The 24,102-nt window shown below is 53.5% G+C and overlaps 1 protein-coding gene across 1 annotated transcript in view; it reads left to right on the top strand.

The window, feature by feature from the left end:
• Nucleotides 1–21,632, top strand: part of TGFA (transforming growth factor alpha) — a 99,937-nt gene extending 78,305 nt beyond the window's left edge. The window contains exons 3-6 of the mRNA XM_029066612.2: nt 5,711–5,828; nt 6,659–6,808; nt 17,396–17,508; nt 18,247–21,632. Of these exons, the coding sequence (XP_028922445.1) occupies nt 5,711–5,828; nt 6,659–6,808; nt 17,396–17,508; nt 18,247–18,254 (389 nt within the window). The 3' untranslated portion in view covers nt 18,255–21,632. The remainder of the gene's footprint in view (nt 1–5,710; nt 5,829–6,658; nt 6,809–17,395; nt 17,509–18,246) is intronic.
• Nucleotides 21,633–24,102: the final 2,470 nt, after the last annotated feature.

Genomic DNA, 24,102 nt, shown 5'->3' with positions numbered 1-24,102 from the left:
CTTTCCACCGCCCGCCCCGCACGCTCCGCTCCTCCGCCGCCCGCCTCCTCGCCGTCCCCCGGTCTCGCCCGTCCCGCCGTCGACCCCCGGGCCGCGTCCTCCCGCGGTCCCGGAACGCCCTCCCTCCTCGCCTCCGCCGAACCGATTCCCTTCCCCTCTTCGAAACCCTACTTCAAACTCACCTCCTCCGAGAGGCCTTCCCAGACCGAGCTCCTCTTCTCCCTCTACTCCCTCTACCGCCCCCCCTTCACCTCTCCGCAGCTAAACCCTCTTTTCCCCCCATCTCCCTCCGCTCCTCCCCCTCTCCCTTCCCATCCCCTCGGCACCGTACTCGTCCGCTCGACCGTATATATTTCCATCACCCTATTTATTTTGTTAATGAAATGTACATCGCCTCGATGCTATTTCGTCGCCATCGTCTCTACGAGACGTTCTTTCCCTCGACTCTATCTATCGCCGTTGTTCTCGTCCGTCCGTCTCCCCCGATCGGACCGTGAGCCCGTCCAACGGCGGGGACCGTCTCTATCTGTTGCCGACTTGTTCGTTCCAAGCGCTTAGTACAGTGCTCTGCACATAGTAAGAGCTCAATAAATACTATTGAATGAACGCTTAACAAACAGCGCAACGATGGCAATGATAATTATACCGGAGTCGCAGTACGGCCTAGTGGAGAGGGCACGGGTCTGGGAGTCGGAAGGATCTGGGTTCTAATCCCGGTACCTCCACTCATCTGCTGTGCGACCTCGGGAGAGTCCCTTCACTTCTCTGGGCCTCAGTTCCCTCATCTGTAAAATGGGGATTGAGACTGTGAGCCCCACGGGGGACAGGGACTGCGCCCAACCTGAGTAGCTGGTATTTACTCCAGTGCTTAGAACAGTGCTTGGCTCATAGTAAGAGAAGCAGCATGGTTCAGTGGAAAGAGCACGGGCTTTGGAATCAGACGTCATGGGTTCGAATCCCGGCTCTGCCACGTGTCAGCTGTGTGACTGTGGGCAAGTCGCTTCACTTCTCTGTGCCTCGGTGACCTCATCTGTAAAATGGGGATTAAGACTGTGAGCCCCACGTGGGACAACCTGATTCCCCTGTGTCTACCCCAGCGCTTAGAACAGTGCTCTGCACATAGTAAGTGCTTAACAGATACCAACATTATTATTATTATTAAGAGCTTAACAAAACCATCATTGGTATTAGTATTAAAGAAGAAGGTATCAGAGAAGCAGCGTGGCTCAGTGGAAAGCGCCCGGGTTTGGGAGTTAGAGGTCATGGGTTCTAATCCCGGCTCCGCCGCTTGTCAGCTGTGTGACTTTGGGCAAGTCACTTCACTTCTCTGAGCCTCAGTGACCTCATCTATAAAAGGGGGATGAAGACTGGGAGCCTCACGTGGGACAACCTGATCACCTTGTATCCCCCCGCAGCGCTTAGAAAAGTGTTTTGCACATAGTAAGCGCTTAACAGATACCATCATTATTATTAAACCAGAGGCCGCCGCTGCTTCTGCGTCTCCGGAGTTTGGGGTTTTGTAAAGTCGGTTAGTCCAAATGTCAGGCGTTTGGGCCCCGGGGCACTCCCGTGCTTTCCCTCCCTCAGACTGCTTGTTTCTGGGCATTCTGGTGTGTTTACTTTGAGCGACTCCAAAGTGAAGAGAAGAGCAGGCCCTTACCCTCCTCCCTCCACCCACCCGCTCCATCGTAGAGAAGCAGCGTGGCTCAGTGGAAGGAGCCCCGGCTTGGGAGTCAGGGGTCGTGGGTTCAAATCCCAGCTCCCCCGCTTGTCAGCTGGGTGACTTTGAGCAAGTCACTTCACTTCTCTGGGCCTCGGTGACCTCATCTGCAAAACGGGGAGTAAAACTTTGAGCCCCACGTGGGGCAACCTGATCACCTTGTATGCTCCCCAGTGCTTAGAACAGTGCTTTGCACATAGTGAGCGCTTAACGGATGCCATCATTATTATTATTATTATTATTGTTATCTCCCTCAGAGCCCAGTGCCAGAAAGGGCGGTATGTGTGAAGCAGCGTGGCTTAGTGGAAAGAACACAGACTTGGGAGTCAGAGGTCGTGGGTTCTAATCCTGGCTCTGCCCCTTGTCTCCCGGGGGACCTTGGGCCAGTCACTTCACTTCTCTGGGCCTCAGTGACCTCATCTATAAAATGGGGATTAAGACTGTGAGCCCCATGTGGGACAACCTGATGACCTTGTACCTACCCCAGCACCTAGAACAGTGCTTGGCTCCTAGTAAGTGCTTAACAAATACCATTATTATTATTACAGCGCCTGGCATTCACTCATTCATTCATTGAATAGTATTTATTGAGCGCTTACTATGTGCAGAGCACTGTACTAAGCGCTTGGAATGGACAATTTGGCAACAGATAGAGACAATCCCTGCCCAGTGACGGGCTCACAGTCTAACTGGGGGAGACAGACGGACAAAAACAAGACAACATAATCACGATAAATAGAATCAAGGGGATGCGCTTAACAAATACCGCAGTTATTATTAGTAGTATCTGTAGTAATAATAATAAATTCATCCCCGAGGATTCTGGTCCATTTGGGGGCCGCCGGGCCGCTGGATTTGGATCAGGTCCCACCCCGCCAGGCCCTGAGGTGGGGAGGGGACCTCGGTGGCAGGGATGCCGCTCCTCCTCCCGCAACCGTCCAGCTGCCAACAGATAAATCGGGCGGGAACTCCGAGGGGGTCGAGCCTGCCTGATGGGATCTGGGGCACCTCAGGCCCGCCTCTCCCCCTGTGACCTCCGATCCGGAACCGAACCCGGTGTCCGTCACTTGGAGGCCATTTGGCGAGACCGTCCTCGTCCGAGGAAGCAACTGTCTTTGAATTTACGATCCACCCGGTAAAAACCCCCAAGATTTTGGCGAGAGGTTTTGCCCTTTGGGCAGAGAATGCATCTGCCACATCTGGTTCCTTCCTTCCTTCCTTCATTCAATCGTATTTATTAAATATTTACTATAATAATAATAATGTTGGTATTTGTTAAGCGCTTACCATGTGCAGAGCACTGTTCTAAGCGCTGGGGTAGACATAGGGGAATCAGGTTGTCCCACGTGGGGCTCACAGTCTTAATCCCCATTTTCCAGATGAGGGAACTGAGGCCCAGAGAAGTGAAGTGACTCGCCCACAGTCACACAGCTGACAAGTGGCAGAGCTGGGATTCGAACTCATGAGCCCTGACTCCAAAGCCCGTGCTCTCACTGGACTAAGCGCTTGGGAAAGTACAATATAACACTAAAGAGTGACAATCCCTACCCACAGTGAGCTCACAGTTTGGGGGGAGCAGAGACAGATATCACTATAAGTACAAAGGCATCAATACAAATAAAATGACAGATGTGGACATACGGGATGTGGGGCTGGGAGGGAGGAAGAGCAAAGGGAGCAAGTCGGGGTGACGCAGAAGGGAGGGGGAGAAGAGGAAAAGTGGGGCTTAGTCTGGGAGGGCCTCTTGGAGGAGGTGGGCCTTCAGTAAGGCTTGGAAGGGAGGGAGAGCCATTTTGTGTGGGATTTGAGGAGGGAGGGCCGTCCAGGCCAGAGGCAGGACGTAGGCAGACTGTGAGTCCCACGTGGGACCTGATAATCCCGTATCTACCTCAGTGCTTAGTACAGTGCCTGGCACAGAGTAAGCACTGAATACCACCATTATCATTATCGTTATCATTTTCATTATTATTATTCACTTTTGCCTATTATTTTTGCCTTGGGTTTCTTGTGTCTAGCTACTGGATTCTAAACTCCCCTGTGTCTGACTCGATTAACTTATTTCTACCCCAGCATTTAACCCAGTGCTTGGTACAGAGTAACACTTGGGGAAGCAGCGTGGCTCAGTGGAAAGAGCCCGGGCTTCGGAGTCAGAGGTCACGGGTTCAAATCCCGGCTCTGCCACTTGTCAACGGTGTGACTGTGGGCAAGTCACTTCACTTCTCTGGGCCTCAGTGACCTCATCTGGAAAATGGGGATTAACTGGGAGCCTCACGGGGGACAACCTGATGACCCTGGGTCTACCCCAGCGCTTAGAACAGTGCTCTGCACATAGTAAGCGCTTCACAGATACCAACATTACTATTAACAAATGTCATGATTATTTTTATGAATGTTATTAATAAAGTAGGCTAGACTGGTAGCTCCTCCATGTCAGGGATCATGTCTAGTAGAATTTACTCTTCCATGTGCTTAGTGGGTGCTTAATAAGTTTGATCCAAGTTTCCAGTTATAGTGCACTATATTATTATTATTATGGTGTTTACTAAGCACTTGAGACAGCACGAAGCAGTGTGGCTAGTGGATAGGGCATGGGTCTCAAAGTCAAAAAGGACATGGGTTCTAATCCCGGCTCCTCCACTTGCCTGTTGCGTGACCCTGGGCAAGTCACTTAACTTCTCTGTGCCTCAGTTTTTCATCTGCAAAATGGGCATTCGATCCCGGTTCTCCCTCCTCCTTAGACTGTGAGTCCCATGTGGGACCTGATGATTTTTTTGTTCACTCAATCGTATTTACTGAGCGCTTACCATGTGCAGAGCACTGTACTAAGCGCTTGGAAAGTACAGTTCGGGAACAGATGGAGACAATCCCTACCCAACACTGAGTTCACAGTCTAGAAGGGAGAGAAGGGGGGTTTTCTCTACCCCGTGCTTAGTCCGGTGCTTGGCAGATAGTAAGCACTGAACAGATACCATCATCGTTATGATTATTGTTAAGGAGCTGACAGCCTACTAGGTGCAGAGCACTGGGCCGAACGCTTGGAAGCGTCCAATAGAGTTAGTAGATACGGTCTCAAGGAGCTTCCAGTCTACCTTGTGCAGAGCGCCGTGCTGAGTGCTGGGGACCGTGTGTGGAGCACCCCAGGTATTCGCAGGTGGTCAGTTCATTATTCAGTCATCGTATTTACCGAGCGCTTGGTTTCAAAGCCGTCCATCCCCCGGCCCCCTCCTCCCTCCCCTCCCTTCTCTCCTCCTCCTCCTCCACCCCGGGCCGCACACTCCGCTCCTCCGCCGCCGCTCGCCTCCTCCCCGGGCCTCCGGCTCGCCCGGCCCGCCGCCGACCCCTGCCCCCTGTCCTTCCTCTTCCCTGGAAAGCCCTCCCTCCTCACATCCGCCAAACTAGCTCACTTCCCCCCTTCAAAGCCCTCCTGGGAGGTCACCTCCTCCAGGAAGCCTTCCCAGACTGAGCCCTCCCTTTCCCTCTGTTCCCCCTCCCCTCCCCATCGCCCCGACTCCCTCCCTCTGCTCTACTCCCCTCCCCACCCCACAGCGCTTGGATATATTTGTACGTATTTATTGCTCTATTTTATTAATGATGTGTAGATATCTAGAATTCTATATATCTGTTTTATTGGTAGCGATGCCTGTCTACTTGTTTGGTTTTGTTGTCTGTCTCCCCCTTCTAGACTGTGAGCCCGTCGTTGGGTAGGGATGGTCTCTCTCTGTTGCCCAATTGGACTTTCCAAGCGCTTAGTCCAGCGCTCTGCACACAGTAAGCGCTCAGGAAATACGACTGAATGAACGGACGAGACTTACCGTGCGCAGAGCGCGAGGCTAAGCGCTTGGGAGAGGACGACGGAAGGATGAACGGAGACATTGCCTGCCCGCGAGGAGCTCGCGGTCAGCCGGTGCTGCCGGGCGGGCGGGCGGCGGGCGGCGGCGGGCTCTCGGCCGGGGGGTGACCGTCCGCGGGCTCGGTGTCCCTTACCGACAGGCGCTCCCGTGCCCGCGGCCGTCCGCTCCCATTTCAACGAGTGCCCGGACTCTCACAGTCAGTTCTGCTTCCACGGCACCTGCAGGTTCTTGGTGGAGGAGAACAAGCCGGCGTGCAAGTAAGTGTCCTGTCCGTTCGCGGGGCGGGACCCGGGGAGGGCCGGAGGGGCCGCCCCCTGCCCGCCACGGAAGTCGGACCGGGGCCAGGGCCGCGATGGGGGTCTGGAGTGGGGCCGGGGTTTGGGGGGGACCAGGCCTGGGGCGGGACACTTGCCACAGCACAATAGGGTGGGCAGACTCGGCCCCTGCCCTCAAGGAGCCGACAGTCTGCCGTGCGCGGAGCACTGTGCCGAGCGCTTGGGAGAGCACGCTGGAGGTAGTAGACGCGGTCCCTGCCCGCAAGGAACCGACAGGCCAGTGGGGCCTTCCCGGTGGCCGGGGAGATCTCTGTGGCTGGGCGGACGGGGCGGGCGGACGGACAGACGGATGGATGGGGCCTCCGGGAGCCCCGTCCGACCACTTTCCCTGGGGCTTTCACCCCCTTGGTCCCCCTCTCTACCCTGGGACCCTGGGCCAGAAGCAACTTAACTTCCAGGGCTGCCCTGACTTTCCCTCTGTGACCCCTCTCCGTCTCTCCGTTCCTCTCTTTCCCTCTCTCTCCCTCCTTCCCTCTTTCTCCTTCCCCTCTTTTTCCCTTCTTCTCTCTCTCTCCCTTCCTCTCTCCTCTCCCCCTTTCCTCCCTTCCTCTCTCCTTTTTTCTTTCTCCTTCCCCCTCTCCCTTCTTTCTCCCTCCCTCTTTCCCCTCTCCCTCTCTTTCTTCCTCCCTCTCCGTCTTTCCCACTCTCTTCTTCCTCCCTCTCTCCCTCCCCCTCTCTCTTTCCCTGTCTCCCCGCCTCCATCTCTCCACCTTCCCGCCTCTGTCTCTCCGTCTCTCCGTGTCTCCCCGCAGGTGCCACTTGGGGTTCATGGGAGAGCGGTGTGAGCACGCGGACCTGCTGGCCGTGGTGGCGGCCACGCAGAAGAAACAGACCATCACCGCCCTGCTCGTGGTGTCCGTCCTGGCTTCCGTCACCCTGGCGGCCGCCTGTGTCCTCATACAGTCAGTGTCCTCCTCTGTGTGTGTCTGTGTGTGTGTGTGCTGTTGTCACAGACCGCGTCGTCACGTGTGTGCTGATGATACGGTGAGTGGCCGCGTGTGTGGGTGCTGCCACGGCCAGTGTCCGCGGCGTCCGTGCCGATGACGAGGAGTATCCTTAGCCAAGGAGGGTCCTCACGTGTGTCTGCTGGGACAGTGAGTGTCCTCATGAGAAGCAGCCTGGCCTAGTGGGTAGAGTCAGAAGGTCCCGGGTTCTAATCCCGGCTCTGCCGCTTCCTTCATTCGTTCATTCGATCGTATTGACTGAGCGCTCACTGTGTGCGGAGCGCTGGACTAAGCGCCCGGAAGGTACAGTTCGGCCACAGATAGAGACAATCCCCGACCCGACAACGGGCTCACGGTCTTGTCCGCTGCGTGAGCTTGGGTAAGTCGCGTCACTTCTCTGGGCCTCAGTTTCCTCATCTGGAAAAGGGGGATTGAGACTGAGCCCCACGTGGGACAGGGACCGAGTCCAACCCCATTTGCTTGGATCCGCCCCAGTGCTTAGTACGTACCTGGAACACAGTAGGTGCTTAAAAAATACAGTTATTATTATTATTATTATTATTATGTGCAGGTGCTGGTACGGTGAGTCTCCTGATGTGTGTGCTATTTATACAGCGAATGTCCATATAATAATAATAATAATGTTGGTATTTGTTAAGCGCTTACTAGGTGCAGAGCACTGTTCTAAGCGCTGAGGTAGATACAGGGTCATCGGGTTGTCCCGCGTGAGGCTCACAGTCTTCATCCCCATTTTACAGATGAGGTAACTGAGGCACCGAGAAGTGAAGTGACTTGCCCACAGTCACACATGTGTGTGCTTATTCAGTGAGCGCCGTCGTGTGTGTGCTGATGATACAGCGTGTCCTCATGTGTGCGCTGATGATGCAGTGAGTATCCTCATATGTGTGCGTGCTGGTGATGTAGTGAATGTCCTGGTGTGTGCTGATGAATGGGTAGGCATTGTCTCTATTTGTTGCCAAATTATACTTACCAACCGCTTAGTACAGTGCTCTGCACGCAGTGAGTGCTCAATAAATATGATTGAATGGATGAATGAGTGAATGCAGGGAAGCAGCGTGGCGCAGTGGAAAGAGCCCGGGCTTTGGAGTCAGGGCTCATGAGTTCGAATCCCAGCTCTGCCACTTGTCGGCTGTGTGACTGCGGGCGAGTCACTTCACTTCTCTGGGCCTCAGTTCCCTCATCTGTAAAATGGGGATTAAGACCGTGAGCCCCACGTGGGACAACCTGATGACCCTGTGTTTACCCAAGCGCTTAGAACAGTGCTCTGCACATAGTAAGCGCTTAACAAATACCAACATTAGCATTGAATGAATATAGCGAGTGTCCTCATGGGTGTGTGTCGATGATATGGCGAGTGTCCGCCACCCCTCTTCGCGCAGCACGGGCTACAGTGCTCTGCACATAGTAAGCGCTCAATAAATACGATTGAACGAATGAATCAAGCAGGACACGTGCTGTCCGCTGGTTCGGTCACTGGAGAAGCAGCGGGGCCTAATGGATAGAGCCTGGGCCTGGGAGTCGGAGGACCCGGGTTCTGATCCCGGCTCCAGCCCCTTCCTGCTTGGGCAAGGAACTGCCCTTCTCTGGGCCTCAGTTTCCTTGTCTGGAAAATGGGAATTCAGCCTATGAGCCCTATCTGGGGCATGGATTGAGTCCAACATGATTAGCTTGGATCTGTCCTGGTGCTTAGGGCAGTGCCTGGAACATAGTAAGTGCTCCATAAATTCGACTGAACGGATGCTTAACAGATGTCATTGAAAGAAAAAGTCGCTTAATCTCTCTGGGCCTTGTTTTCCCCATCTGTAAAGTGGAATTTAAAATATGGGCCATCCCCTCCCTCACAGGGAATTTGTGAGGACAAAGTGAGAGAGGAGCAGCGTGGCGTAGTTGATGGAGCCCGGGCCTGGGAGTCAGAAGGTCATGGGTTCTAATCCCGGCCTCACCACTTATCTCTGGGTGACCTTGGCTAAGTCACTTCACTTCCGGGCCTCAGTTTCCTCATCTTTAAAATGAGGATGGAAACCGTGAGTCTCACATGGGGCAGGGACCCATTTGCTTGTATCCAGCCCGGTGCTTAGTACAGTGTCTGGCACATAGTAAGCGCTTAACAAATATTATTATTATTATTCAATCTGGGCTATAGGAAGGAACCAACTGGATGGGGGAGGGGAGAGAAGGAGCAAAAAGGCGGGAACTGGGGTCGATCTGGGCTAAAGGAAGGAACCAACTGGATGGGGGTGGGGGGGAGAAGGGGCAGAAAGGTGGAAACTGGTTCAAACTGGGCTGAAGGAAGGAACCAACTGGATGGGGGGAGAAGGGGCAGAAAGGTGGAAACTGGTTCAAACTGGGCTGAAGGAAGGAACCAACTGGACTGGGGAGGGGTGGAGGGGTAGAAAGGTGGAAACTGGTTCAAACTGGGCTGAAGGAAGGAACCAACTGGATGGGGGGAGAAGGGGGGGCAAAAAGGCGGGAACTGGTTGTTCAATTGGGGCTATAGGAAGGAACCAACTTGGTGCATTGGTGGGGGGGGAGGTACTGGAAAGGCTCATTTGTGCTTAAATGTGACTGTGGACAAGTCACTTAGCTTCTCTGTGCCTCAGTTCCCTCATCTGTAAAATGGGGATTAACTGTGAGCCTCACGTGGGACAACCTGATGACGCTCTATCTACCCCAGCGCTTAGAACAGTGCTCTGCACATAGTAAGCGCTTAACAAATACCAACATTATAAAGGGGAAGGAGCCACTGGGTCAGGGAGGGTTAGAGGAAAGAACCAACTGAGGAAGGGAGCAGGGGTGGGGCAGTGCAGGAACTGCTCATTAAAGGAATCAATCAATCAATCAGTCCATCAATGGTAGTTATTGAAAGGGTATGACTGGATGGAGGTGGTAATGTGGGACCTGCTGGTTCAGACTGGATTAATAATGAGAAGCAGCAAGACGCAGTGGATTCCCTGCCCACAACCAGCTTCCAGTCTAGAGGGGAAGACAGACAAATTACAGCTATTCATTCATTCAGTCATATTGATTGAGCGCTTACTGTGTGCAGAGCACTGTGCTAAGTGCTTGGAAAGTACAGTTCAGCAATAAAGAGAGACAATCCCTGCCCACACCGGGCTTACGGTCTAAAAGACTGGAGAAGACAAGAAGACAGCTATGGACATAAGCGGGTGCGGGGCCGGGAGGGGGGGATGAAGAAAGGGAGCGAGTCGGGGCGACGCAGAAGGGAGTGAAAGAAGAGGAAAGGAGGGCGCAGTCAGGGAAGGCCTCCGGGAGGAGGTGGGCCTTCAGTGAGGCTTTGGAGGAGAGGAATTATCTGTGGGATTTGAGGCGGGAGGGCGTTCCAGGCCAGAGGCGGGACGTGGGCCAAGGGTCGATGGCGAGACAGGAGAGATGGAGGCCCAGGGAGAAGGTTTTCAGTGGCAGAGGAGCGGAGTGTGTCGCCCAGGATGGAGGAGGAGGAGAGAAGGGAGGGGAAGTAGGAGGGGACCAGGAGATGGACAGGCTTTAAAGCCGATGGGGACGAGTTTCTCTTTGATGCGGAGGTGGATGTAAAACCACCAGAGTTTCTTGAGGAGGGGGGTGACAGGTCCTGAACATTTTTGTAGAAAAAAATGATCCAGGCAGAAGAATAAAGTATGGACTGGAGTGGGGAGAGACGGGAGGCCGGGAGGTCAGCGAGGAGGCTGATGCAGGAATCCAGGCAGGAGAGGACGAGCGACTGTACTAACGTGGTAGCCGTTTGGATGGAGAGGAAAGGGTGCATTTTAGCTGTGTTGTGAAGGTGGAACCTACCAGATTTAGTGATGGATTGAATAGGTGGGTTGAATGAGAGAGAAGAGTCAAGGATGACACCAAGGTTACGGGATGACGGGAAGGATGGTGGTGCCGTCCAGAGTGATGGGAAAGTCAGGGGGAGGACAGGGTTTGGGTGGAAAGATACGGAGCTCTGTTTTGGACACGTTAAGGTTGAGGAGATGGGAGGACATCCAGGTAGAGATGCCTTGAAGGCAGGAGGAAATGCGAGGCTGGAGAGGGAGAGAGATCAGGGCTGGAGATGGAGAATTGAGTGTCATCAGCATGGAGACAGTAGTTGAAGCACTTATTACAGTGCTCCGCACACAGCACTCAATAAATACGACTGACTGAATGAATAATACTAATGATGGTATTTGTTAAGCGCTTACTTTGTGGCAACCACTGTTCTAAGCGCTGGGGGAGATACGAGGTCATCAGCTTGCCCCTCGTGGGGCTCATAGTCTTCATCCCCATTTTACAGGTGAGGTAACCGAAGCCCAGAGAAGGGAAGTGACTTGCCCAGAGTCACACAGCTGATAAGTGGCGGATCCGGGATGAGAACCCACGACCTCTGACTCCCAAGCCCGGGCTCTTGCCACTAAGCCACGCCGCTTCTCAATGAATGAGCATGCTCTCTTTGTTTTGATGGCATTTAAGTGCTTACTTTGTATCCAGCACTGTGGTAGATATGTTCATTCATTCATTCAATAGTATTTATTGAGCGCTTACTATGTGCGGAGCACTGGACTAAGCGCTTGGAATGGACAAATCGGCAACAGATAGAGACGGTCCCTGCCCTTTGATGGGCTTATAGACTAATCGGGGGAGACGGACAGACAAGAACAATAGCAATAAATACAGTCGAGGGGAAGAACATCTCATTAAAACAAAAGCAAATAAATAGAATCAAGGCGATGTACATCTCATTAACAAAATAAATAAGGTAATGAAGATATATACGGTTGAGCGGACGAATACAGGGCTGAGGGGATGGGAAGGGAGAGGGAGAGGAGCAGAGGGAAACGGGGGAGAAGAGGGTTTAGCTGCGGAGAGGCGAAGAGGTGGGGGTGGGTAGAGGGAACAGAGGGGAAAGGGGAGCTCAGTCTGGGAAGGCCTCTTGGAGGAAGTGAGCTTTAAATGTGATGTTAATCATATTTACTGAGCACTTACTATGCACAGAATACTGTACTAAGTGCCTGGGAGAGCCCAGTACAACAGAATTAGCAGGCACATTCCCTGCCCTCAAGGAGCTTACAGTCTACAGGAAGAGACAGACATTAGTATGAATAAATAAATAATTTATAATATATAATTGAAAGACATAAGTGCTGTGGGATTGGAGGGTGAGGCAAATATTCATGCAATAAATACGATTGCATGACTGACTGACTGAATGACTATCAGATGCCCAAAGGTCACAGATAGAAGGGCATTCATTCATTCAATAGTATTTATTGAGCGCTTACTATGTGCAAAGCACTGCACTAAGCGCTTGGAACGTACAAATCGGCAACAGATATCGGCAAATCGGCAACAACGAAAGGGCAGAGATGATGCAGAAGGGAGAGGGAGCTGGGGAAAAGAGGGCTTCATCGGGGAAGGCCTCTTGGACACAGTCAGATTGGACACAGTCCCCGACCCCACATGGGACTCACAGTCTAAACAGGAGGGAGAACGGGGATCGAATCCCCATTTTGCAGTTGAGGGAACCGAGGCCCAGAGAAGAGAAGCTACTTGCCCAAGGTCACCCAGCAGACAAGTGGCGGAGGCGGAATTAGAACCCAGGGCTTCTGGCTCCCAGGCGCCGACTTTACCCCCTAAGCCACGCCGCTTCTCTGTCCATTCTTCTCACCATGGTTTATATATTCAGAGATGAGTTTTTAGAGTCCAACTGACTGATCAGAGTCAATCCCGGAAGTCTGTGCTTTCTGCCCAGGCTTTCTAGAGAAGCAGTGTGGCCTAATGGCTAGAGCCCGGGCCTGGGAGTCAGCGGGTCATGGGTTCTAATCCCGGTTCTGCCACTTGTCTTCTGTGTGACCTGGGGCGAGCCCTTTCACGTCTCTCTGCTTCAGTTTCCTCATCTATCAAATCGGGATTAAGCGTGTGAGCCCCGTGTGGGACAAGGACTGTGTCCAACCTGATTACCTTGTATCTACCCCAGTGCTTAAAACAGTGCTTGGCACATAGGAAGCACTTAACAGACACCGTCGTTATAATTAGTAGTAGTCTGTTTTCAGTCAGCTGGGGTCCAGCCCCGCCTGGTAGATGGAGAAAACCGAGGGGCGGTCTCAAGTCAGGGATCCCCAAGCCCCTTCCTGAGTCACTGGCGGAGCCGGGAAAACGAGAAAAGCCAGTGCTCACAGGTGGAGATTTGGGGAACCCGGGGGAGAAAGGATAACACCACCTTGTATTTGTCCGCCGTGTTTGTTTTTCTAAAAGACGTTTGAGTCAGTGATCTCATTTTATCCTCACAAGATCCCTGAGAGGCAGGGCCGGTCCTCCCCGTCTTCCAGGTGAGGAAACAGAGGCCCAGAGAGGTGAAGGGATTTTCCCAGGGACACACAGCAGACCGACGGAGAAGCCAGTGTGGGACTCTGGCTCTCAGCTGCCCCGCACGCTCTCTGCTAGAACTGGAAGCTCGTTCTCTGGACTGGAAACTCGTTGTGGGCAGAGAATGTAATAATAATAATTGTAGTATTTGTTAAACACTTGTTTTGCGCCGGGCATTGTACTAAGCACTGGGATGGATAATAATAATAATAATAATTATGGTATTTGTTTAGCACTTACTATGTGCCAGGCACTGCACTAAGCGCTGGGATGGACACGAGCAAATCGGGTTGGACACAGTCTCTGTCCCACATGAGGCTCACAGTCTCAATCCCCATTTTACAGATGAGGGAACTGAGGCCCAGAGAAGTGAAGTGACTTGCCGAAGGTCCTAAGGTTACACGGCAGACAAGTGATGGAACTAGGATTAGAACCCATGACCTCGTGATTCCCAGGCCCATGCCTTATCCACTACGGACCTGCTAACTCTGCTAACTGTCTGTTAACTCTCTTGTATTTTTTTTTTAAATATAGAACTTATTAAGCACTTACTAGGTGCCAAGCACTGTTCTAAGTGCTGTGGGGTTGGGAGAGGGGAAGAACAAAGGGAGCAAGTCAGGGCGACGCTGAAGGGAGTGGGAGATGAAGAAAAACACTGGGGTGGATACAAGTTATTCAGGTTGCTCACGGTCCCTGTCCCACACGGGGTTCATACTCTTATTCCCCATTTTACAGATGAAGAAACTGAGGTCCAGAGAAGTGAAGTGATTTGCCCAAGGTCCCACAGCAGACATGTGGCAGAGCTGGGATTAGAACCCAGGTCCTGCCGACTTCCAGGCCCGTGCTCCATCTACTAAACCAGACTGCTTCTCAATATTACTATTATTATCATTTTTATTATTATTACAGCCCAAGCCCTCCCTCTGCCCTGGAGTACTCTCCCTGTTCATAATAATAATAATAATACTTATTAAGCTCTTGTGTCTCAAGCACTAAAGCGCTAAGGTTGACATGAGTTCATCAGATATGAGATAATTTTCATCAGAGCAATCCTCGCCCCGCCTTCCAAACCCGGCTAAAATTACATTTCTCCACATGAGAGAGCCAGCACAGTCGAATGGAAGGAGTGCGGGCCTAGAAGTCGGAGGTAAAATACAACAAGAAACAGTCCCACATTCCCTACCCACAACGAGCTTACGATCTAAAGCCGGGGAGACATCAATACAAATCAGAGGTCATGGGTTCGAATCCTGCCTCTGCCACTTGTTAGCTGTGTGACTGTGGGCAAGTCACTTCTCTGTGCCTCGGTTACCTCATCTGTAAAATGGGGATGAAGACTGTGAGCCTCACGTGGGACAACCCGATTACCCTGTATCTACCCCAGCGCTTAGAACAGTGCTCTGCACGTAGTAAGCGCTTAACAAACACCAACATTAAATAAATACAATGACAGATACCTCATCTGTAAAATGTCGATTGAGACCGTGAGCCCCACATGGGACAGGGACTGAGTCCAACCCCATTTGCTTGTCTCTGCCCCAGCGCTTAGTACAGTGTCTGGCAAATAGTGAGTGCTTAATAGATACCATTATTATTATAAGTGCTGTGGGGCTGGGATGGGGGGAAGAGCAAAGGGAGCGAGTCAGGGTGATGCAGAAGGGAGAGGGAGATGAGGAAAAATGGGGTTTAGTCTGGGAAGGCCTCTCGGAGGAGGTGGGCCTTCAGTAAGGCTTGGAAGGGGCAGAGAGAGTCATTGTCGGATTAGGGGAGGGAGGGCGTTCCAGGCCAGAGGCAGGACGTGGGCACAGGGGTCGGCGATGCGATAGGCGAGATGGAAGCCCGGGGAGGAGGTGAACGGCGGCAGAGGAGCCGAGTGTGCGGCCCAGGATGGAGGAGAGAAGGGAGGTGAGGAAGGAGGGGGCTGGGAGATGGACGGCTTTAAAGCCAAGGGTGAGCAGTTTTTGTTTGACACAGAGGTGGATGGGCAACCACTGGAGTGTTTTGAGGAGTGGGAAGACATGCCCTGATCATTTTTATAGAAAAATGATACGGGCAGCAGAGTGAGATATGGACTGGAGTGGGGAGAGACGGGAGGCTGGGAGGTCAGCGAGGAGGCCGATGCGGTCATCCAGGCCAGAGACGACGAGGGATTGGATGAACGTGATAGCCGTTTGGTTTGAGAGGAAAGGGTGGATTTTAGTGATGTGAAGGTGGGACCGACAGGGATTAGTGATGGATTGAATATGTGGGTTGAATGAGAGAGAGGAGTCAAGGATGACACCATGATTATGGGCTTGTGAGACAGGAAGGACGGTGGTGCCGTCAACAGTGACGGGAAAGTCAGGGGGAGGACAGGGTTTGGGTGGGAAGATAAAGAACTCGGTCTTGGCTTTGTTAAGCTTCAGGTGACGGGAGGACATCCAATTAGAGATGGCTTAAAGGCAGGATGAGATGCTAGGCTGCAGAGAGGGAGAAAGATCGGGGTTGGAGATGTAGATTTGGTGTCTTTCATTCATTCAATAGTATTTATTGAGCGCTTACTATGTGCGGAGCACTGGACTAAGCACTTGGAATGGACAATTGGGCAACAGATAGAGACGATCCCTGCCCAATGACGGGCTCCGGGGGGAGACAGACGGACAAAGCAAGACGACATAATCACGATAAATAGAATCAAGGGGATGGACACCTCATTAACAAAATAAATAGGGTAATAAAAATCTAGACAAATGAGCAGACGAACACAGTGCTGAGGGGCGGGGGAAGGGAGAGGGGGAGGAGCAGAGGGAAATGGGGCTTAGCTGAGGGGAGGTGAAGGGGGGAAGGGGCAGGGAGCAGAGGGCGGCGGGGGAGCGGAGAGGGAGCAGAGGGAAAAGGGGAAGCTCAGTCTGGGAAGGCCTCTTGGAGGAGGTGAGAGTTGAAAAGAGTTGGGAATTGAAGCCCTGGGAGCGAATGGGTTCTCCAAGGGGGTGGGTGGAGATGGAGAAGAGAAGGGGACCTAGAAATGGGCCTTGAGGGACCCCCTAAGTTAGGGGTTGGGAGGCAGGGGAGGAGCCTGTGAGGGAGACCGAGAATGAAAGGCCAGAGAGATAAGACCAGAACCAGGAGAAGACAGAGTCAGTGAAGTCAAGGTTGGATAATGTTTCCAGGAGAAGGGGGTGGTTCAGAGTGTCGAAGGCAGCCGAGAGGTCGAGGGGGATGAGGATGGAGTAGAGGCCGTCGGATTGGGCAAGGAGGAGGTCGTCGGTGACCTTTCAGAGGGCGGCTTCTACGGAGACAAAGGGATGGAAGCCAGAGTGGAGGGGATCAAGGAGAGAATTGGAGGAGAGGAATTTGAAACAGTGGGCGTAGACGACTCGGAGAGGAATGGTAGGAGGGAGGTGGGGTGATAACTGGAGGGAGGTGTGGGGCAACGGAGGGTTTTTATAGGATAGGGGAAACATGGCCATGTTTGAAAGCAGTGGGGAAGAAGCCAATGGACAGCAAACAGTTGAATAATAAATATGGTAGTTGTTAAGCGCTGACTGTGTGCCAAGCACCGTTCTAAGCCCTGGGATAGAGACAAAATAATCAAGTTGGACACAGTCCCTGTTCCACATGGGCTCCAGTCTTAATCTCCATTTTACAGATGAGGGAGCCGAGGCCCAGAGAAATGAAGTGACGTGCCATTGGGCACCCAGCAGACAAGTGGAGTCAGAGGTCATGGGTTCGAATCCCAGCTCTGCCACTTGACAGCTGTATGACTGTGGGCAAGTCACTTCACTTCTCTGGGCCTCAGTTACCCCATCTGTAAAATAGAGATGAAGACTGTGAGCCTCAAGTGGGACAACCTGATGACCCTGTATCTCCCCCAGCGATTAGAACAGTACTCTGCACAAAGTAAGTGCTTAACAAATACCAACATTATTATTATTATTATTATTATTAGAACCCACGTCTCTGACCCCCAAGCCCATGCTCTTTCATTCATTCAGTCAGTCCTATTTATTGAACGATTACTATGTGTAGAGCACTAGGGTAAGCACTCGGGAGAGTCCAGTGTAACAATAAGTAGATACATTCCTGCCCACAACGAGCTAGGCCATGCTGCTTCTCAGCTGCCGCCGGTGTGTTTCGGGGACCCCGTTTGCAGTCCCCCGCCATCCCCTTTCCCCGCTAAGCCCTCTGTCTCTTTTCCAGCTGCTGCCAGATAAGAAGACCCTTGGAGTGGTGCCGGGCAGTGTCCTGTCGGCAGGAGAAGCCCAGCGTCCTCCTCAAGGGGCGGGGGGCTTCCTGCTGCCGCTCCGAGACAGGTGAGCCGCAATGTGGCCGGGATCTGCTGGCCAGGGTCCCCCGGGCTGGGAAGGCGGTCTCACCCCTGGGGCCTCTCTGACAGAAATCCGGTTTCGCCGGACGGGGAAGAAGAGTTTTCTGGGTCTTACCCCCCAGCTCTGAGCATGTTGCTTGGCCCAGAGTGGGTGCTGAAGTAGGACGTGATGATGATGGCGGGGATGAGGATGGTAATCGTTACTACTAATAATAATTAGGGAGGAAGAGGGAGAGGGTAAAGGGGGAAGAGAGGGAAAAGCGGGAGATGGGGAGAGGGAAAAGGGGATGGGAAGAGAAGGAAAAGGGGGAGAAGAGAGAGGGAAAAGGGGAAAGGGAGAGAGGGAAAGGGGGAGAAAGGGAGAGGAAAAAGGGGGAGGGGAGAGGGCAAAGACAGAGGAGGGTCATTGTCTGCTATGAGGGGAGACGGCAAAGGTCACTGGGGGATCCATGGTGGCTGATGGAAGTCAGAGGAAATGGCTCAAGCCCCTTGGCCAAGAGAGCCACGTCATCGAACGGCATTGGCTGTCTATCAGTGGTATCGTCTGAGCGCCTACCGTGTGCAGAGCGCTGCGCTGGGCACCCCCAGAGGAGAGCGCTGTAGATGGAAGGGCCGCCGGAAAGACTTCCGGGGCCCTTCTGACACCCGGGTCAGTGTGGCGGCCTGAGCTAAGGGCCGGTCTTCATCACCCTCCCCTCCCCCTTTCCCGTTCTCTTCCCCACAGCGGTCTGAAAGGGCCGGGTCAGGGCCGAAGCCCCGCGGACCACCTCGGCCTCGGCGGAGAGGAGGGGGGCTTCCGGAGAAGAGCCGTTGCCGCTGAAGCAAGACATGCTGGGAGATTCACCGGTCCTCCCTGCGGCCCCTCACCCTCCCCGGCCTCCTGTCCGCTGCCGGCTGGGCCTTCCGCATTTGGCCGGACCGAGAACCCCTTCCGCTCGGGGCGATCCGGCGTGGAAACAAGAGGGAATCGGCAGACCGTCCCTTTCCCCCCGCTCCCCCCGCCTCTCCCACCTCCCCACAAGGACCGTCCGAACGGAATGAAAGTTGGGAGGGGGCCCTCAGAGGTGCGGGTAGAGAGGCGGGGGGTGGGCACCTGTGGGCGTGCGCGTGTGTGAGTGTCTGGTTGCCGGGAATCTCTGGCCCCGGTCGAAATTCCCCTGCTCGCGTTCCAGGGAGCCTCTGGCCCAGGTGGGATCGGGTCTGGAGCTGTTGGGTAAACTGGCGGAAACGTCCTCGGGGCTTGTGCAGAGCCCCGGGGGCTGGGCCGAAGCACTGGGAATCCAGGGATCCCCTCCCGAGCCCCGTCGGACGGGACGGGGAACGTCTCCGTCGACGAGACCCTCCGTCCCCCCGCCGCTCTTTCCTCCTGAGAGCCGAGACGGGGACGGGGGCCGCCGGCGTCGGGGGAGCGGGAATCTCAACTCGGGGGCAGAAACCAACCCCGCCTCTCCACCGTCTGCTCGGATGCCCTTTGGGATCACTCGGAATTTTTGCAGGCGGGTGATGGGAAACCGGGCCAACTGGCTCTGAGCGGCCCCTTTCCGACGGGAGCGACGATCGGATGCGGAAATGGGGATGGATTCTTCGGCCCCCCCAAGAGTGAAGTGTGTGTGAGTGTGTGTGTGCGTGCACGCATGTGTATGGGGGGAGGGGAGGCAGGTCTGCCATCAGCCCAAGTACATATAAAGCCTGCCCCTTGTTTTTTTGGAAAGCATCGACATCTCCTACCGAAATCTTCCCCGGCTGCTTTGCGGGAGGCGAAAACTTCCAGAAGTTCCAGGCCAGGCTCACGGAGGGATCGCCGACGGCCGATTTTCCAACTCGCCGTTTGGGGTGATCGCTTTCCTCGGGAACGGGGAACCCCAAACGTCCAGGAAAAGGTTCTAGTGAGAAGTTAGGATTCTCTTCTTTCCCTCAGAGAACGTCCATCGGGAAAAGCGGCTGACCGCCTTCCCCCAGGCCCCGCCCGGGTCTCCCTCCCCACCGTCAGTGACCGCCTTCATACGGGGCCTGCCCAGGGGCCTGATTTGATCGCCTCCTTATTTATGAACTGCTCTCCGCCTCTCAGCTGCCCAGCCGGGCCAGAATTCTTCACTGAAATTTGGAAATAGCTATACGATGAAGTAGATCCATATGAATATACCGTACCATATATGAGGAGATTATTTATTCATTAATGTTGGAACCCAACCCCTTGAATCTTGCGGGAACGGAAAATGGCGGGAAAGCCCTCCATTTCACGTCCTCCCCATCCCCGCCCCTCATCCGGCTTCCTGTCGGCCCCGGGGCTTGACCGGGGACGTCGGCTCTTCCCCCCTGGTGAGTCCGTGGATGCCCCTGAGCTGTTTGAGACTGATGTCTCTGACTGTCCCGGATGAGGAAGTCTTAGCGAGGGGCTGAGGCGCTTTCAAGAAGGGTACGTTTTGGGGCACCCGGCAACTTTCCGCCGCTCCGAGAGTCCCCTCCCGGCTACGGCGCCCCCGGATTCTAGAGAGAGACATCGGTTCCTCTTGAACGGTCCTCAAAGCCCCAGCGGGAGCCCCCATCTCACACCAGGCTGTTCCCGGGCCGAATAGCCGAGCTCCACTTCCCCGGAACCGGCACCCCCAGCCCCCACCACCGAGTCCAGAGCAGCCCCCGGGCTCCGGCCAGAGTTAGAAGAGGGTCTCCGTGGGCTGTTCTTAAGCCAGGCTTGCATCCTCTTCTCCACAGGTGCCATTCGCTCAGCCCAACTCCCTTTCCCAGGTGCCTTCGCAGGGATGCAGTTTGGTCTGGAAGTTGGCCAGGCCCTACATCCAAGTAGTTCCGCTGAGAGGAGTGGGTGACGGGAACAATTGCCACGTTCTTTGTTCCGGTTTTCTGGATTCTTGGTTTTCATTCCAAGCCACCGTCCTCATCCTGAATCTCCCTAGGACAACCGGCTTTGTCTCCCGCCGGCCTTCCTGGGCAGCTGGGAGGCGGGGATGGCTCCTCCGGGACAAAATGCGGGGGGGTCCGAGACAGAAAGGAAATTTGGGAGCCGGGAGTTGGGGCTCAGGGGACCACCCTTCCCCCTCAGACATGGACTCCCGCTCAGAGACGAGATGACAGACGGTGGGTTACTGGTGCCGTTCCCAGGCGATGGTGCCTTTCTGCCGTTGGTTCCCAAACAACGGTACCCTTTTCCTCAGTGGCACCTTCTCACCCGCCGGCGTCTTGCACCCGCTTTCCACAGATGGAACCGGCCCAGGAAGCACCGAAAAGTCCGATTAGCCCACGGAGCCCCACTCGCCAAACCGGTGTCCAGGCGGTCGGTTCCAGAGGGAGAATTTCCCGGGTCAGGGTGGGCCCCTGAGAGCCGGAAGCTGAAGAAAATGGGGACGGGAGCCGTAAAGATGAGAACTTTAGCTCTCCCGCTGCCATCTTGGTGGCAAAACCCGTCTCTGAGAGAGATTGCACTGGAAGCGGCGCATCGTCGGGTTGCTCCATCGTCGAGCCTCGGGGCCGAGGCTGGGCGCGGGTCACCCATCGAAAAGGCCGTCCACACACACGGTTGTGGGCAGACGGTGGCTCGCCCCAGCGGGGAGAGTTGTCTGTTTTCGTCATGGGAACTGGCCTCCTCCTCCAGCAACATTGCCAGGAATCCCAGGGTCTGTCGGGCCTCGGTCCGGCCCAACCGCCCCCCGAGCCAGACCTCTGGGGTGCTGCTCAGGGACCTAGAGTGACCCCGGAGGAAGACCCCCAAAACTAGGCAAGCCTGGAGAGGCTGCAGGGAGGAGGTGCCAGTCAAGACCACCCTTGTGGGAAAGGCCAATATCTCTCTCTCCCACACACACAGATCCTCTTCCACTTCCAGTTTTCCCCAACCGAGTTGTTCAACTTCTCGTCGACTTTAATAAGTTTATCATAACCAACCTGATACCCCTTTTTTTTTAGTAACGGTTACTCTGTCCTCTGTATATGTTGCACTGAAAAGGTTAATATTTAATGTTTTAATTTATTTTGTGTGGTAAATTAATTTTGATCTCCGTACTATGTTCATGTGATTGGCTGTTCTTTCCTTAATATCTGAAGTAGAGTTATTTAAAGAGGAGTGACATGAAATACAGTTGGCTTTTTTTTTTTCCAGAATTGATGCTTTGTCGTTTTGATTGTATCTCGTTGGGAAGGGGTTGGATTAGGGTTTTCGCCTGAGGCAACCGTGGGGTTGGCTTTGCTTTTCAATGAGGCCACATATTGTTAAAACAAATTGAACAGTTTGCACGGGGCAAATAGTCAGAGGGAGATAAATGAGTTAGATGTTCTTGGCGCGTCACGAAAATCCTAAAAATTACCAGGGGAGGCTTGCTGAGAATCCAGTAATAATAACAACTGTGGTATTTGTTAAGTGCTTACTACGTGCCAGGCACTGTACTAAGTGCTGAGTTGGATACAAGCTGATTGGATTAGACAGAGTCCCTGTGCCACATGGGGCTTACAGTCTTAATCCCCATTTTGCAGATGAGGTAATTGAGGCACAGAGGAAGTGCAGTGACTTGCCCAAGGTAATTCATTCAATTCATTCATGGAAAGAGCCTGGGCTTTGGAGTCAGAGGTCATGAGTTCGAATCCCAGCTCTGCCACTTGTCAGCTGTGTGACTGTGGGCAAGTCACTTAACTTCTCTGTGCCTCCGTTCCCTCATCTGTAAAATGGGGATGAAGACTGTGAACCCCACGTGGGACAACCTGATTCCCCTGTGTCTACCCCAGCGCTTAGAACAGTGCTCTGTACATAGTAAGCGCTTAACAAATACCAACATTATTGTATTTATTGAGTGCTTTCTGTGTGGAGGTCACACAGCCGACAAATGGTGGAACCCAGGACTTTCCGACTTCCTGGCCCGGGCTGTAGCCACTAGGCCATACTGCTTCCAGGAGGCATCAAACGGGCACACGTTGTGTGCAGAGTGTTGTATTGAGTGCCTACTGAAGGTAGAACACTGTACTGGACACCTATGTCAGAACACTTTACAGGGCGCATCCTGTGTGCAGAGCACTGTACCAGACACCTGTTGTGTCAGAGCATCATACTGGGAACCTACTGTGAGCAGAGCACTGTACAGGTTGTCTCCCATGTGCAGAGCACTGTACCGGACACCTGTGTCAGAGCACTGACTACTGCAGCCTGGCCTAATGGAAGGAGCCCAGGCCTGGGAGGATGTGGATTCTAATCTCCGCTCTGCCACAAGTCTGCCGGGTGACCTTGGCAAATCACTGTACTTCTCTGTGCCTCAGTTACCTACTCTGTAAAATGGGGGTGAATAATAATAATGTTGGTATTTGTTAAGCGCTTATTATGTGCCAAGCGCTGTTCTAAGCACTGGGGGAGATACAAGGTTATCAGATTGTCCCATGTGGGGCTCACAGTTTTAATCCCCAATTTACAGAGGAGGTAACTGAGGCCCAGAGAAGTGAAATGACTTGCCCAAAGTCACACAGCTGACAAGTGGCGGAGTGGGGATTAGAACTCACGACCTCTGCCTCCCAAGCCTGAGCTAGACTGTGTGAGTCCCATGTGGGACAGGGATTGTGTCCAACCCGATTACCTTTTATCTACCCCACCGCTTAGAAGGGTGCTTGGCACATAGTAAGCGCTGACCAAATACTACAGATTATAATTATTATCATTATTATTACCGTGTGCAGAGCACGATACTCGGAGCCGCCCATATACAGAGCAGTGTAGTGGGCACCTGCTAAGTGCAGAGCGAAGGATGAGTGTGGGGAGCGAAATAAGCAGCAATTGTAGCGGAAGAGGGGGAGGGGGAGAATCAGAGTCAAAGTGTAATTGGAGTTTGATGCCTCAGGCTGCTGTGGGCGATCCCACTTGGAGGACGGAGAGTGAGGGGGAAGGGGAATATATGAGGCGGAAAACTCCCATCCCCTCCCCTCCCCCTCATTCATTCGTTCACTCAATTGTATTTATAATAATAATAATGTTGGTATTTGTTAAGCGCTTACTATGTGCCGAGCACTGTTCTAAGCGCTGGGGTAGACATAGGGGAAGCAGGTTGTCCCACGTGGGGCTCACAGTCTTAATCCCCATTTTACAGATGAGGGAACTGAGGCACAGAGAAGTTAAGTGACTTGCCCACAGTCACACAGCCGACAAGTGGCAGAGCTGGGGTTCGAACTCATGAGTCCTGATTCCAGGGCCCATTTATTGAGTGCTTACTGTGGGCAGAGCACTGTACTAAGCGTTTGGGAGAGGGCAATAGAACACTCTAACAGACCCATTGCCTGCCCACTGTGAGCTGAAGTCTAGAGGAAGAGATGGGCATTAGTATAAATTAATTTCAGACGTGGACATAAGGGGTGTGGGGCTGGGAGGGGGGATGAATAAAGGGGGGAAGTTAGGGTGACGCAGAAGGGAGTGGGAGAAGAGGAAAGGAGGGCACAGTCAGGGAAGGCCTCTTGGAGGAGGTGGGCATTCAATAATAATAATGATGATGCTATTTGTTAAGTGCTTACTAAGTGCAAGCCACTGTTCTAAGCACTGGGGGGGGGGGGGGGGCGGGTAACAAGGTGATCAGGTTGTCCCAGTGGGGCTCACAGTCTTAGT

This window comes from Ornithorhynchus anatinus, chromosome 5, assembly GCF_004115215.2.
Source record: "Ornithorhynchus anatinus isolate Pmale09 chromosome 5, mOrnAna1.pri.v4, whole genome shotgun sequence".
NCBI classification, from domain to species: domain Eukaryota; kingdom Metazoa; phylum Chordata; class Mammalia; order Monotremata; family Ornithorhynchidae; genus Ornithorhynchus; species Ornithorhynchus anatinus.
This window is presented reverse-complemented; position numbering and strand designations above follow the sequence as displayed.